This window comes from Opisthocomus hoazin, chromosome 19, assembly GCF_030867145.1.
Source record: "Opisthocomus hoazin isolate bOpiHoa1 chromosome 19, bOpiHoa1.hap1, whole genome shotgun sequence".
Lineage (NCBI taxonomy): Eukaryota > Metazoa > Chordata > Aves > Opisthocomiformes > Opisthocomidae > Opisthocomus > Opisthocomus hoazin.
In genome coordinates, this window is record NC_134432.1 from 6,930,949 (window position 1) to 6,946,771 (window position 15,823).

Here is a 15,823-nt window from a genome sequence, read left to right on the forward strand (position 1 = left end):
ACCAGTCTCCACTGCTCCATCCCGGGCACCTCCCGGGCTCCGGAGACCCGCTGCCCCCTCCCCTGCCCGTGTCTGCCTCTGGGCTCGCCAGCCGCCACCGACACGTCCTCGCGCAGAGCCCGGCGCCGTTCCCGAAGCCTCGTCCCCGGGACCGCTTTTGGGTTGCTTTGCACAGATGTGGCTTCACGTCCGGACCCCGGCGTGGGCTGTCATGGCCGCGGGTGACCCGCTGCACGCAGGCGACGTCTGGCACCGGGCTGAACCCTTGCACGTGCGGGAGCCTTCACACGCGTGGGCAGGGCCGGCAGTGGCAGCAGGGCCCGGTGCTGGTGAGCGGTGCTGTGGGAATGTCCCCGACGGGGCCAGTGGCGGAGGCCGTGGCTGCTCGGCCCCTTTCCCCGAGCCCCGCTCCCCCCACCGTGGGCCGCTGCCCTTCTCCCCGCACCCCTCGTTGTTGTATGGATTGTAGTTCTTTTAAAAGGAGATTTTATTAAACGACCATGTTTGAGACCCATGCGAGTGTGTGGTGTGGGGCCAGCTCCCCGCTGCGGGGCCCTCGGCTCGGGGTGCTGCTCTCGGGAGCGGGGGGACGGGGAGGGAGGGTGCTGCGGATCCCTCAGCCCAAAACCTCCCCGGGGAACAGCGAGAGCAGCCATCCTCCTCCTCCTGCAGTCTCCGAACCCTTCCCGAGGGTTCTCCCAGACCCGACAGGACCCAGAGTTTATTTTCCTGCTGCTCAGTGTTTGCCGGGAGAGGTTTCCCCAGGGAAGGGATGGGTGGGAGCGCTGGGTGGGAGCCTGCACCCAGCCCCGCAGCCCCCAGCGCCCTCCCGCCCCGTCAGCCCTCCCGCGGGCCCTTCGCACCTCGGGGGCCGCAGATAAGGGCTATCGTGTCCCCCCATTGTGCGGAGCCGGAGCTCCCTCCCCGCCCTTTGATCACGCCAGCCCCCCATCACGCTGATACCATCTCGTCTCCTCCTGGTTTCGGCAGCCCCGAGGGTGGGTGCTGACTCACCCGGATGGTGCTCAGCCCCAGGGGTCTCTGGCTGCGGCCCTGAGGTGGGCAGCGTCGCACCCCAAACCACCCGGGACCACCCCCAAGGCTCACCCCTGGGGAAGCCCAGCCTTGCACCCCCTCTCCGAGGTCCCCAGATTCGTCCTTGCTCTGCTCTCCGAGCTCAGCAGCCTCTCGGAGCACGCCCGGGCCGCCTGGGAAGCTCTGGCTGCCAGTGACCCCGGCTACTGCCAGCGGGAAGACCCCTCGCTCGGGGCACCCCAGCAGCGGGAGCCCCGCGTCCCCTGGGAAGCTGGGTCCCCACCGCGTGTCCAGGCACGGACTGGGGACGCCACACCTGTGCCGCAGACATCCCAGCGCAGCGCGGGGCTGGGCGTGGGGCTCAGCCCCAGCCTGTCCGTGCCTCAGTTTCCCCAGCTGTAAAACGGCAGAGAGGACCGGGGGGGGGTGTTCAGGCGCTGCGGGGATGTGGGTGATGCCCAGACCACACCCCGGGCTCTGTGTCTGGTTAACGAGGGGACACACCTGGACCAAAGCATCCTCCAGGAGCTTCATCTCAGCCGGGTTTGGAGGCACCGACTCCACCCCAGCCAGCAGCCGAGCGAGCGGCCGTGCCACGGAGGAGCTTCGGCGTTGCCCCCTGGGCCGGGGCTGCTGAACCGGAGCCCCCTGCCCAGCCCTCCTCAGGCAGACCCGGGGCGAAGGCCAGGGCCGGCTCCCGACCCGCAGCCCACCGAGGCGCGATGGCCTTGGGCATGGAGCTTGAGGGGACCCAGCACAGCCCCGACGGCTTCTCCGTCACCCCGACAGCGGATGACACAGCAGCCGTGGGCACACGCTCTGGTACAAGGCCGTCTCCAAGCCAAAGCGCTGCCGAACCAGTGCCAAGGGAGCACAGGCAGAGGGGCGTCTGTCCCCCCCCCGGCCTGCCGCCATCTCAGCCAGCCAGGGAGGACAGACGTGGTCCTTTCCGCTTCCCTTTTCCGAGCGGGATCCCACCCATCCCCGGCTGGGTTACAGACCGCAGAGCCGGGCCCGAGCCTGGAGCAGGCTCCCGGTATGGGGGGGACGGGGGGGGGGACGGACGCAGCCCCCCATACGGGGCAGGAGGAGGCTCTGCCCCAGGCAGATGGACGGACAACGCACAACGACCCTGCACGATAACCAGGCACAGCACGCAGCCCCCCCAAACTCGCCCCATTGAAATGTACGGGGGGGGGGGTCACACCGAGGACCCCCACTGACTCCCTCCACATCCCCCAGTTAAAACCATCACCGCCACAATGGGCCCCGCTCCTACAAAGGGGCCGGTTCAAAGTCAACGTCTCCCTTCCCCTCGCTGTATATGAAAGGCAGCAGGAATGCGTTTGAGGCTGGGGGGCCGGGGGCTTCCTGGGGGGATGGAGAGAAAGAGCAGGTTGGCAGGAGGAGGGGGTCCGGCCCGGGAACAATAAATCAAAGGGAAGGGGAGTTACTGCCCGGCCGAGGAGCTTCTGAGACCCCGGGCCGCAGCGGGAGCCCGGGAGGAGCAGGGCTGATGGCGGCCATCGGAGCCCCGCGGCGAGACTTCCTCTGCCCCCGGGCCGGGCGGGCAGGGGGCGGGCAGGGGGTGGGCAGGGGAACGGGCAGGGGAACGGGCAGCGGGGTGGGCAGTGGGCAGGCAGGGGTCTGGCAGGGGAACGGGCAGCAGGACAGGCAGTAGGGCAGGCCATGGCACAGGCAGGAGCACAGGCAGCGGGGCAGGCAGGGGAGCGGGCAGCAGGACAAGCAGCAGGACAGACAACGGGACAGGCAGCAGGGCAGGCAAAATGACATGCAGGGGCGCAGGCAGCTGCACAGGCAGGGGCACAGGCAGCAGGGCAGGCAGGGGGGCAAGCAGCAGGACAGACAGCAGGACAGGCAGCAGGGCAGGCTGTGGCACAGGCAGGGGCACAGGCAGCAGGATAGAGCAGGACACGCAGGGGCGCAGGCAGCAGGACAGGCAGCAGGACAGGCAGCAGGACAGGCAGGGGTGCAGGCAGCCACGCAGACCTGCCCGCACGGCGCCTGGGTGCAGCACCCCGGCAGCACAGCGCAGGGCCCGGCTGTCCCCGGCGCGGGCGCAGCAGAAGGTGCCTCGCCAGGCCTGGGCAGGGCTCCCCCCGGGCAGGTCCCGCAGACCCGGGGCTCGTTCGGGGCAGCCCACGGCCCCGCTCGGGCTTTCTGCATCCTCAGGCCGTGTCCCTGCGGCTGCCTGCCTCCCTGGGCAGCCTGGCACAGCCAGGGTGGGCAGCCGGCACGTGCCCAGCCGAGAGTCAGGAAGGGGCTTTAATCCCAGCTCATCCTCCCGGGATTTTTTTCCTTACAGGAATATTATTATACGCCAGGGGTTCTGTTCCACTCCCCCCGATGGGTCCCTGGGTGCCACTCCCTGGGTGCCAGCCTCTGGGTACCAGTCTCCGTTTGCCGGTCTCTGGGTACCAGTCCCTTGGTACCGGTCCCTGGGTGCCAGCCCCTGGGTACCAGTCCATGGGTACCTGTCTCAAGGTACCAGTCCCGGGGTGAAAGCCCCTGGGTACCAGTCCCTAGGTGCCAGTCCCTGGGTGCCAGCCTTTGTGTGCCAGCTCTCTCGGGAGCCAAACCGAGCTCTTCGTGACCAGCATCAAGCGCCATCCCGCCGTCCCCCATCCCACCGCCGCGGGGGCAGCTCCTCCAGCCTATCTCTCCAGCACATCTCCAGCGCCAGACGGCAGCGGGCTCCCGGTAATCCGGGTTAATAAACAGAGCGCGGTGCTGGCGGCGGGCTCGCCCCTTGCCCTGCTCCGGCTGGGGTCAGGGGTGCCCGCGCTGCCGGTGCCCGCCTGTACCCGGGAGCCGGCACCGGGCTGGCAGATCCCGACATGGCAGCAGTGTCGGAACCGGGGAAGCTCCCGGTGCCGAGGCGGGATGGAGGGAAGGGAGAACAGCCTGGAGCCAGCTCTGATAGTGCCGTTGTGGAGGGCAGCATGAGGAAAGCCCTTCAGATAGAGCAAATACCAAGGGCCCTCCATTGTGGGGCCGATGGGGCTGATAGCCAGGGCCGCAATCAGCTCGGAGCCGGCGGCACACCCAGGGCTGCGGGGCCTCTCCGCCTGCGCAGGCTGCTGCGAAGGGCCGGCTCCCTCGAGGCACGGCCTTCCCCCGCGGGCCGAGGGAGAGGAGAGGGACAGCGGGAGCGGGGGGCAGCCGGGGACCCCCAGCTCCGTCCGGGCAGCGCTCCGCAGGGCACCCCGCGCCGGGCAGGGGCGAGAGCGGGTGGGCACGACGGCCCCGGGGCTTGGCTGAGGGGCTGCGGCCATCCCCGACGGCACCCCCAGCCCGGGCCCGGCCATGGGGCTGCCCCCGTCTCCCGCACAGCCCCGGTTCCCCGGCCGCGCCCAGACTCCGCCGCACTGCGGGGGGGGGGGCCCGGGGGTGACGCTGCCCCGACGGTCGGAGACGCGGGGCCCACCGAGCACCCCCGAGCTGTGCGGGGGGGGCGAACGGGGCCGGAGGGGGGCGAGACCCCCGCGGCGAGGACCCACCCCGGCCCCCCCCTCTCCGCGCCCCGAGGGGACGGGAGCGGGCGGGTCGCAGCCCCCCCTCCCCCCCCCCGGGGATCAAGTTCACGCCCGACCCACCGGTGCGGGGCCAATGGGGCCGGGGCCCATTTCCATACGGCCCGGCCCGGCCCGGCCCGGCCCCGCCGCGCTCAGAGACCCCGGCGCGGCGCAGCAGGGAGGCAGCGGCCGGCGGGCGGCCGGGCCGAGCCCCGCAGCCGCCGCATGGAGCCCTAGGGCGGCGGGCAGCATGTTCAGCCCGGACGGGGGGCTGCCGGCCGCCCCCTTCGGCCTCCTGCCCGACGCCGGCCCGCCCTTCCCCCGCGGCGGCTTCGACGGGGCGGCCGCCCAGCCGCTCTTCTTCCCCTTTGCCGCCGAGCCCGAGCCCCCCTCCCGCGACCCGCCGCCGGCCCGCGCCTGGCTGCCGCCCCCGGCCCCCCCCGCCGGGCCCCCCGCCAAGGCCGAGCCGCGCCCGGGCCGGCCCTGCAGCCAGCCCTCGCCAGAGCCCCGCACCGCGGCCTGCTGCGGCCCGGCCTGGCCCGCCCCGCCCTGGCCCGGGCCCGCGGCGCCCGGCCCGCCCTTCCCCGGCCCCGCTGCCGCCTTCCCCGGAGCCCCGCTCTGCCCCGCCGGGCCGCAGCCGGGCTCCGGGGGCCCCTCGGCGCCGGGCAGCAGCGGCAGCTCCAGCGGGGCGGCCAGCGAGGGGGGACAGTCCAGCGACAGCGGCGAAGAGGTGAGACCCGACGGGACGGGACGGGGACAGGGACGAGACGGGACGGGCTGGGACGGGACGGGGGACGGGACAGGACGGAACGGGGACGGGGACGGGGACGGGACGGAGCCGGGCCGGTCCGCGCCGCCCTGCTCCGTCGACCCCGTGCCGGGCGCCCAGCCGGGGCCGCCCCGTCGGGCCGGGGAGCTGCCGCGGAGGGGGGGGGAGCCCCTCGGGGATGGGGGGGTTGGGTTGGGGGGAGCGGCACTCGGTGCCGGTGGAGCCCGGCTCGGGGCGGGGGTGCTCGGGGCAGCAGCGCGGCCCCCTCGACCCCCGACGGCCCCCTCGCAGCGCGACTGGCGGCCGCGTTATGCGTTTGATTTTTCGTATTTTTAAACCCTGGCCCGCCCCTCCCGGCTCGGGGGGGGGGGGGCGGTGGTGCGGGACTGGTTGCGGGGGTCCTGCGAGCTGCTGGCGGGTGCCGTGACACGGCGGGGGGGGGTGCGTGTCCCCGGGAAGGGGGTTCTCCCGGGTGGGGGTCTCCCGGCAGCGGCAGGCACGCCTGTGAAGCCCGGAACTGCGCTGGCAGCGTGGGAATCGGGCGAACAGACGGCAAAAAGCCCCCTCGGCAGCCGGCGGGGGGGAAGGGGCTTCCCGGTGGGGAAGAGTCCGGCTGTGGCGGGGGGGGGGGGGGGGGGTGTCCGGATCCCACGCGAGTCGCGGGCGCTTCCACCGCTCGCTGCGTGTGAGCCCTGTCACGGCCCCGGCGGGAGAGGGGCCGGGGGGGGGGGGGGGTGCCCGTGGGGGCTGCGTGGGCGCTGCTCGAGGCGCTCCCGGGCCCCTCCGTCCTTCATCAGCGGGGTCTGAGCCGGGCGGGGGGTGTGGAGGGTGCGGGGGGGTCCTGCGTGGGGTGGAGGGGTTTGGGGTCCCCAAGCAGAGCCCCTTGCTCAGGGGTCGGGGAATTCCCCCCCCCCCCCCGCCACCCCAAGTAGGGTGGCAGCGGCTGGTGGGCGCCGGCCGAGGGACCCCCCCCCCCGAGGGACCCCGCGGGCTGTGTGTCCCCCCCCTCAGTTTCTCTCTGCCCCTGCCAGGATGCCCCCACCTCGGAGGAGCTGGAGCAGTTCGCCAAGGACCTGAAGCACAAGCGCATCATGCTGGGCTTCACCCAGGCTGACGTGGGGCTGGCCCTGGGCACCCTCTACGGTGAGGGGCCGGGAGGGGGCTCGCCTCCCCCCACCCCGGGGCGAGGGAGGGGCCGGGGAGGGGGACCCAGCGCCCGGGCGATGGAGATTTTTCTCCTTAACGACCTGCGAAGGAGGCGCTGAGCACTGGCCCCGGGGGGCCCCCCCCTCCCCAAGGGCTCCTGAAGTGGCTGGGAGGAACTGGTTTGGAGTCGCTGATTGCTGGGGAGGGGGCTGGTGCCTAAATCCCTGCGGAAGCAGCGGGGAGGGTGCCTTCCCCTGCCCCCCATCCCCAGGGACAGGGGCTGCTGGTGGGGGGGGTCCTGGGGGAAATCCTGGGGACTGCTGGCAGGGGGATCCTAGAGGCTGCTGGTGGGTGGGTCCTAGGGGCTGCTGGTGGGGGGGTCCTAGGGACTGCTGGTGGGAGGGTCCTAGAGGCTGCTGGTGGGGGGGTCCTGGGGGCTGCTGGTGGGGGGATCCTAGGGGCTGCTGGTGGGGGGGTCCTAGGGACTGCTGGTGGGAGGGTCCTAGGGACTGCTGGTGGGGGGGTCCTGCGGGCTGCTGGTGGGGGAGGGGGGTCCTGGGGGCAGCTGACGGGGGGTCCTGGGGGCGGCTGACAGGGGGGTCCTGGGAGTAATCCTGGGGGCTGCTGGTGGAGGGTCCTGGGGGCTGCTGGCCGGGGGGTCCTAGGGGCAATCCTAGAGGCTGCTGGTGGGGGGGTCCTGGGGGCTGCTGGCAGGGGGGTCCTAGGGGCTGCTGGCGGGGGGGTCCTGGGAGCAATCCCGGGGACTGCTGCTGGTGGGGTCCTAGAGGCTGCTGGCGGGGGGGTCCTGGGAGCAATCCTGAGGGCTGCTAGCAGGGGGGTCCTGGGGGCGGCTGGCGGGGGGAGATGCCCCGGTGCAGGGCCGGAGCGGTGCGTGACGCCCAGCCTGCCCGCGCAGGGAAGATGTTCAGCCAGACGACCATCTGCCGCTTCGAAGCGCTCCAGCTCAGCTTCAAGAACATGTGCAAGCTGAAGCCGCTGCTGCAGCGCTGGCTCAACGAGGCGGAGAACACGGACAACATGCAGGAGGTGCGGGGCGGCGGGGTGCCGCATGCCGATGGGCCGTCACGTGGCGGCTGCTCGTCCCTGCGACGCGCTTTTTGGGAGAAAGGGGGGGGAGCAGCGGGCATCTGGGGCTGTAGCAGCATCACTTCGGTCCGGTGGTGGTGGGGAACCACTGGGTATCACGTGCTGCCAGGCTGGGGGGAGCCCAGACCCCCCGGTAGGCACCTTGTGACGACCGATGGCTCCCGTTCCGAGCAGCCGCTGGAGTCTGAGATGAGCTGGAGGTGCAGCTTGCTGCTCCCTGCGGAGCCTGGAGGGATGCGGGAAGACGTGTCCATCCCCCTCGCATCCCAGTGCTGGGACACTGGGTGTGGCCACGGTCACAGCGGGGTGATGGTCACGGGGACAAAGCCTGTCCCCGTCCCTCCCAGACCCCCGCAGCCAGCCCCGCGTGTGCCCCCAGCCTGCTGGGGACGCTGCTGGCCCCGTGACCGAGCGGTGGGGGTGTCCCTCTCGCTTCCAGATGTGCAATGCGGAGCAAGTGTTGGCCCAAGCCCGGAAGAGGAAACGCAGGACCAGCATCGAGACCAACGTGAAGGGGACGCTGGAGAGCTTCTTCCGCAAGTGCGTGAAGCCCAGTCCCCAGGAGATCTCCCAGATCGCTGAGGACCTCAACCTGGACAAAGACGTAGGTTGGGGGGGGTTGCGGGGTGGGTGCCTGGATGGCTGTGGTTCCCAAGCACCTGCGTCAGGCCAGTTCAGTACTGGGGTGTTCACTGGTGTCTCGGGGTCTTCACTAGGGTCCTGGGGTCCTCACTGGGCTCCTGTGGTCTTCACTGGGGTCTCGGGTCTTCACTAGGGTCCTGGGGTCTTCACTGGGGTCCTGTGGTCTTCACTGGGGTCTCGGGTCTTCACTAGGGTCCTGGGGTCTTCATTGGGGTCCTGTGGTCCTCACTGCGGTCTCGGGGTGTTCACTGGCATCCTGGGGTCTTCACTGGGGTCCTGGGGTCTTCACTGGGGTCTCGGGGTGTTCACTGGCGTCCTGGGGTCTTCACTGGGGTCTCACCGCCACCGTGTCCGAGCCCAGCCCCAGGAGGAGCTGCGGCAGGGAGGGTGCTGTGCCCCGGGGGGTCGGGGTGCTGTGGAGGTGCCACCAGCTGAAGGATCCCCTTCTCATCCCGCCCCGTCTCCCCTCCCTCGCAGGTGGTGCGGGTCTGGTTCTGCAACCGGCGCCAGAAAGGCAAGCGGCTGCTGCTGCCCTTCGGCGGCGAGGCGGAGGGGGTGATGTACGACATGAACCAGCCGCTGGTGCCCGCCGGCCTGCCCATCCCGGTGACGTCCCAGGGCTACAGCCTGGCGCCCTCGCCGCCCGTCTACATGCCACCCTTCCACAAACCCGAGGTGTTCCCTCCAGCGCTGCAGCCTGGGCTCTCCATGAGCAACAGCGGCCACTGAACCGGGGGGGGCTGCAGGGGCCGGCGGCTCTTGGGGGGCAGCTCCCCCCCCCCCCGCTCTGTGCCCAGCGAAGGCTCCCAGGGCCTGGCTTGGGGCTTTCGGGGTGCCAGGGGCTGGGGAAGGGCTGGGAGCCCGGCGTGGGGATGGTGCCCGCTCTTGGCGGTTGCTCCCAGCCCTTCCCAGTTACGCCAGTTCAGTGGGCGCAGCAGCGTCGGCCCCTCTCGGACCTCTCCTTGGGGGCAGCTGCTCCTGCCCCACCGTGCCCCACCGAAGCCACACGTGCCCGGGGTGCCCGGCCCCAGCCCCGCCGAGCCGCTCTCCTGCAAGACCCAGAAAAAAGTATTTTTTAGATTTGTTGGGGGGGGTGGGAGGGAGGGGGGTGGTTTTATTATTTCTTTTTTTTTTTTTTTTTTTAAATGGTTTTCAGTTGTAGTTTTTAAAAAAGCAAAAATCTTTGTAGTGATTGCTAGTTTCCCAGGTGCCCCCTCCCTGTCACGCAGAGCAGGGCCGGGGTCCCCGGGGGCTCTGCCCACCCTCCCGGGCGGCCAGGGCAAGCCGAGGGCTGGCGCGTGGGGCTGGGGTGAGCCCTGGCAGCCCCGGCTGCGGGTTGGGGGGTGGGGGGGGTCCTCCCCGGCTCTCGTGCCCAGCATCACCCCGGGCCCTCTCCAGCCGCTTTCCTGGGGGGTCCCAGCCCAGAGGGGCCGACACCGTCCTGTCCGTGCTGCGAGCACCCCGCACCTGGGAGCCTGCTGTAGTTGATGATGATTTTTTATAATTTTTTTTTTTTTTCTTAATCACGTTCCCTCTGGCAAAGAAATAAATCTCAGTTCTTTGGGGCATGAGGGTGAGTTAACCCTTTCCTTGCCTGCCGTGCGCGGTGCCGGGCAGCCCAGCGCTGCGGGTTTGGCTGCGGGGGGGGGACCCGGTGCCCCCAGACAGGGCGGACATGTCCCCCGTCCTGCCACCAACACCCGGCCCTGGGGGGGCCCGGCTTGTTGGGGCTGTGCCCCCCCCCAGCAGAGGTGGGCAGGGGTTGGGGGGCAGGGAGGGCACCTTCCACTCGGTTTTTCCGTAGCAGCTTTTGGGCAGGGTGGGAGCCCGGGGAGGGTCTCGCAGGCGGCTGCGGCAGGCGTCGTGGCCGGGGAAGGTGACCCCGCTTCGGCAGGGGTTGGACTGGGTGACCCTCAGAGCTCCCTTCCAACCCCTGCCACGCTGGGGCTCTGTGGAAGGGCCGGGGGGGATGTTGGATGGCGGGGAGGGTACGGGAGGTGCGGGCTGTCGGTGCAGCGGGGCTGGCAGCGTGGCACCGAGGGGTGCTCGGCGTGCGTGGTCCCGCCGTGGCCGTGGCGGCGGGTGCCAGCCCAGGCAAGCAAGTCCCGGTGGGCACCGGGGGCTGAGCTGGTGGGGACCAGGGGTGCCAGCCCAGCCTGAAGAAGCAAGCGCCTGGGGGGTGACGCCTCGCTTCTCACCGCCGCGGCCCCTGCCACCCGCCTTGCCGCCAGCCTGCGTCCCCGCCGGGTTTTTCCCCTGAGCAGAAGCAACGAAATGACCAAACCTGCAGGGAAATTTCTGAAAAGTCCCGTTTTTGGCTCGTCTGCTGGTAAATGATGGGTTCGCTCTCTGGGGCTGGCCCGCAGCCTGGCTCCCGCGCTGCTGCTGGCAGGACACCCCGGGACCCTGCGAAGGGGCTGGGTGTCAGCCCCAGGACCCCGCGGAGGGGCTGGGTGTCAGCCTGGGGACCCTGTGAAGGGGCTGGGTGTCAGCCCCGGGACCCTGCGGAGGTGCTGGGTGTCAGCCCCGGGACCCTGCAGAGGGGCTGGGTGTCAGCCCTGGGACCCCGTGGAGGGGCTGGGTGTCAGCCCCGTGGGGCTGCAGCCCTTGGCTCGCCCTGCGTCCCCCCTCGCTGCCCCAGGGCCGAGTCCCTGTCTGGCACCCGCGGGATGCGCCCTTTGTCCCCTGGCGCTTTGTGGGTGGGTGGGTGGGTGGCTGGGCTGGGGGTGCTCGGGGTGGGTGGGCTGGCGATTGGCGGGGTGGGGAGAAGAAAGCCCGGGGAGGGTGTCGCGTCTCGGAGGTTTGCTCCTCTCCGCGTTTCCACCATCCGATTTTCCGCTCCAGCAAGAGGCCAGCCAGGCAGGAGCCCCGCGGGACCCCCAGCACCCTGCCCGCCGGCGCCCGCAGCCCCTCCTGCCCCGCTGTCTGTTGACCCAGAACCAGACGGAAATCGGCAGCCGCAGGCGTCGGAAGAGCGCAGTGTGCCCGTGGAAAGGCCACGCGGGCTGGGTGAGCGAAGTGCCAGCGCGGGGCAGGACTGTCCCCTCTGCCACCGCACGCCCCAGCCTCGGGCCACCCCGGGCATGGGGAGCTGGTCCCGGAGGGCAGCGTGCAGCTCGTGGGGTGCCAACGGCGCGGGTGGGCGATCCCGGGGCTGCAGCGAGGGAAACCAGGGGAAACCTGTGACAGAACGAGTCGTTGACATGGCGTGGGCGATGGCACCGGGGCGAGGGGCATGGAGGAGGAAGGCGAGGATGCAGTGGTTGTGTCCCACCCCCTGGGCCTGTCACCCAACCTTGACATTGCCAACGATCCCAGATGGGTGCTTCCCCGCAGGGCGCCTGGGCATTGCCTGTGCCCACAGTGTAGGGTGCTCTCCGTGCAGGGTGTCCACGGCACAGGGTGGGTGCAAGGTGCAGGGTGCCCACCATGCAGGGTGCCCATGGCACAGGGTGGGTGCAGGGTGCAAGGTGCCCGCCATGCAGGGTGCCCATGGCACAGGGTGGGTGCAGGGTGCAGGGTGCCCACCATGCAGGCTGCCCACGGTGCAGGGTGCTCTCCATGCACGGTGCCCACGGGACCGGCTTTGCTCCGGGCTGGCTGCGAGGCCCCGGATGCTGGCACCTCGCTGGCTTCCTGCGAGGGGAGTGAGAAACCGCAGCATCCCTCTGACGCAGCCTGGCACTGAGCGGGCTGAGATTGCTCCCGAGAGGGCACCCGCTGTCCTGCCGGGCCTCGCCAGCGCGGTGACACCCACGGCTCGGCGGGGGGGTGGCGGGGGAAGTGGGTGCTGCCGGGCTGTGCCGGGAAGTGGTGGGGCAGAGGCTGCGCTCCCCGTCCCGGCCGCGGGTGCTGGGCCCCCCCGGCTGCCCCGAGCTCGGCTCCTCCGCCCCAGCCAGAAATGTCACCTCTGCCACAGGGCTTCGCCGCTCAGCAAAGGTGCTGGGGGGGCACAGGGCAATCGCGGGGGAAGGTTGGGGAGCTCTGAGCCCCCCGCCAGCCCCCTGCCCTGCCCAGCCCCTGCGCCACAGGCAGACCCCTTGCAGCACTGTGCCATTTATTTCCAAAGCACCCTCTGGTCCTGCCAGCACCCTGGCGAGGTGGGTCAGTGTTGGGTCCGGGGGGGTCGGGGGGGGACTTGGCCCCGTTTTGCAAGAAATGAAGTCATGCAGGGTTGCTCAAGGTCCCAGTGTGGCAATAGCCAGGCTGGGAGGAGACGGCAGGGCTCCCGCGTCCCTCCCTGCCCCACGTCCTGGTCTGTAGGAGGGTGCCCCCCACTCCCCCCACCCCGGTGTCCTGCCCAGATGCGTCCCGGGGGTCCCAGCACAGAGCACCCCGCGCTAGGTGCTGAACCAGCTCTCCAGGTCGGGGTAGACGCGGCCGCGGGGCAGGCTGGGGTAGGCGGTGCAGATGGTGCAGATCCGCTCCCGCCAGTCGGTGTAGAGCTTCACGCTGTACCTCCGCCGCCAGGAGAAGAACTGCCGGTAGCGGCTGGAGTTCATGGTCTGCAGGAAGGCGGCCAGCTCTGCCAGGGAGCCAAAGTCCTCGACGTGAATGAAGGAGTCTGCAGGGATGAACTGCTCGTAGTTGGCCCGGGGAGGACCCAGCACCACGGGCACGGTGCCGGCCAGCAGTGAGTTCCTCCAGAGCTTCTCGGTGATGTAGTCCTGGTGGATGGAGTTCTCGAAGGCCAGGTAGAACTTGGACTTGGACGTCGTTGGCAAGAGGCAATCCTGGCAAAGCGGCTTGTTGTTTGCTTTCCCGTATATGTTCACGTGGAGGTACCTGGAGAGGTTTCTGTAGACCTCAGCTCTTCTCTGAGTCCTGTGGTAGTTGCTGATAACCCAGGACACCAAGTTGGTCTTTGCGGGGATGTTCACGGTGGCCGACCGGTTGGGCACGAGCTTGCCATAGGGCATGAAGATGTCTGAGTCCCGCCTGTAGGTCATCACCCAGTTGAAGGTCTGGTTCCATCCTGCCAGAGCTTTAGTGTTGGAGGGGGACTCCAGGGAGACCCACACCCAGTTCTGCCCCGGCGGCTTCTCCTTGGGCAGCCTGTCCCTGCCGGGCTGGAGCCTGGTGTTGGGGAACACCACCACGTCCGCCCGGCCCAGGAGCTGCCGCTCCGTGGTGAGCCAGCAGCCCGTGATGCTGTACAGCTTGCGGCAAACGTCCCCGCTGATGTTGGGGACCTGCTTTGAGGGCCATTCCCACACCAGGACCACCAGCGGCTCAGTGGGCTTGGGGGCTTCTCCGGAGACCTCGGAGGGATGGAGGAAGCACCTCAGGTTCCAGAGGGTGGTTGCAAACACCCCGGCAGTGACCACTGCCTTCACGCCGGGCCAGCCCCACCGTGGCCGCGGCCATGGCGCTGCCCGGGGCATGCTGCTGGGCTGGCTGTCCCCTGCTCCAGTGACAGAGCTGACGCCTGGGAGAGAGGAGAGGCCACCGAGGGCCGTCAGCTTGGCTTGCAGGGGGCGAGGGGCTGGAGGAGGGGCTTCTCCATGAAACCTGGGCCCCAGCATCACCCCTCTGCTGGCCCCCGGCCCCTTCCAGGGTCTCCTGGTGTCACCCCGCAGCGGCTTTTGTGTCCCCCTCCAGCGGTCCCCAGCGTCCCCGTCTCCGGGGTGAGCCAGGATGCTGCCAAAGGGAGAGGCAGAGCCGAGGGGCAGCAGCCACCCGTCCCCCCGCCCCAGCTGCTGGGCACCGCTCCCCATCACATGCACAAGGGATGCGGACCCTGGTACTCGCTCCGTGCCTCAGTTTCCCCACCTGGAAGCAGCCACGTTCCCACTCCACCCTGCTTGCTTTGCCTGAAACGCAGCCGACCTTGCTGGGGCCGGGCTCGGGAGAAGGGTGCCTGGGGTCTGCAGGATGGGGCCACGCTGAAGGGTGAGGAGCAACCCCCTGGGTCCCGCCTGAGCAACTCCCCGGCGAGGCCCCGGCTGCTGGCCGGCGCGTCCCTGGGACTGACTGCGAAGTCCGAAACCCCACGCAGGGCTGGGCTGGAGAGTCCTGCTCGAGGTGTCCCCTCACCCCAGCACCCTTCTGCGGCGACAGCAGGGCGGGCTCGGGGTGCTCTCCCCAGGCTTGGGGTGCTCTCCCCGGGCTCGGGGTGCTCTACCCAGTTGTGGGGTCCTCTCCCCTGCCTTGGGGTGCTCTGTCCAGGCTCGGGGTGCTCTGCCCAGGCTCGGGGTGCCCTCCTCAGGTGTGGGGTGCTCTCCCTGGGATCGGGGTACTCTCCCCATGTGTGGGGTGCTCTCCGCAGGCTTGGGATGCTCTCTCAGGGCTCAGGGTGCTCTCACCGGGCTTGGGGTCCTCTGCCCAGGCTCGAGGTGCTCTCCCCAGGTGTGGGGTGCTCTCCCTAGACTCAGGGTGCTCTCCCCAGGCTCGAGGTGCTCTCCCCAGGTGTGGGGTGCTCTCCCCAGGCTTGGGGTGCTCTCCCCGGGCTCGGGCTTTTCTCCCTGGCCACCAAGGCTACGGGAGCCCCAGCAGGCTGGGGGCTCACCATCTTGGTGCCCCAAACACCCGTACTTTGCTTTTGGGGGGTCCCAGATGGCCGGTGCCGCGCAGGGAGGGCAGCGCGGGCAGGGGGGGGGCCATTTGGGGCTGCCACTGGCGGGGCTCAGCCCGCAGGCACCCAGGAACGCGGCCACGCGCTGCCCGGTGCCCGTCACCCTGCCTCGGGGCTCCGCGGGCGGGCAGTGCCCGGGCTGCCCAGGGGGGACTCGGCCGGGTTGGGGACCGGCCGCCAGCTTGAGCCCACCCAGGAGTGCCGGTCCCGGCGCAGGGCTCGGCGCCCGTCGGCCGCCCACAGCGTTCGGCACCAGAGGCCGTTTCCCTTCCGAGGGAACCTCGGGTAACCCGTCGGCTGCCGGAGCTCCGCTGCCGGCCAGGGCTGTGCCGGTTCATCCGCGGTTCCGGAGCCTTCTGGAAAGCCGTGCCCTGCTTTCCCACCCCAGCCGCTGCGGCTTGGCTGCGAAAAATCCCTTCCCTGCCTCGGCCCGCTCCGTCCGTCCAGCTAAAACGCCCAGGAGAAGTTTAGGCTCCAGGAAAACCTGGCATCGACTCGGTGAGGGCTGGGAAAGCTTTGCCGGCTCCCGGTGCCGCACACCGGTGCTTGGGGTCCCGCCGGTCCCCGGCAGCGGGGATGTTGCCCCCGTTTTGAGGATGCTCTGGGGGGGGGGGGGTACACCCCGCTCCGGCAGTGCCAGGATCCGACCCCCTTCCCCAGCCCCTCTCCCTGCAGCGGGCAGCGGTGCTGAGCTCGGACTTACCAGGGAAAGGCGGCGTGCGAGGTGGCTGCGAGCGTCTGCCCGGGCAGCTGCTGGCACCGCGCTGGGGCACGCGACGGCTTCCTCTTTGCTGTGGTTTTGCGTCGTCCCGGCCCCACAGTGGGTCCTTCCTGCTGCGTGCTCCCAGCACCTCCCCTGCACCGCGATGCCACCCGCCGCTGGGCGCGTGCCCCGGGACGGGCGTGTGCCCCAGGGCTGGGTGGGTGCCTTCTGGATGGGTGGGCACCCCTTGGCTGGGTGGGTGCTCCATGGTTCATGCTTCCCCTGTGTCTGAGAGGGTGCCCTATGTCTGG

General features: G+C 70.4%; 2 protein-coding genes across 2 annotated transcripts; one reads left to right on the forward strand and one right to left on the reverse strand.

Moving 5' to 3' along the window:
• Positions 1–4,821: 4,821 nt before the first annotated feature.
• Positions 4,822–8,965, forward strand: LOC142363635 (POU domain, class 5, transcription factor 3-like). The gene is made up of 5 exons (XM_075439554.1): positions 4,822–5,301; positions 6,372–6,483; positions 7,403–7,533; positions 8,033–8,197; positions 8,713–8,965. Exons 1-5 carry the CDS (start codon positions 4,822–4,824, stop codon positions 8,962–8,964), a joined length of 1,140 nt encoding a protein of 379 aa, XP_075295669.1. The 3' UTR covers position 8,965.
• A 3,409-nt stretch (positions 8,966–12,374) lies between these two features.
• On the reverse strand, positions 12,375–13,619 carry FUT7 (fucosyltransferase 7). The gene has a single exon (XM_009936218.2). The coding sequence runs from the start codon at positions 13,617–13,619 to the stop codon at positions 12,576–12,578; it is 1,044 nt and encodes a 347-aa protein (XP_009934520.2). The 3' UTR covers positions 12,375–12,575.
• Positions 13,620–15,823: the final 2,204 nt, after the last annotated feature.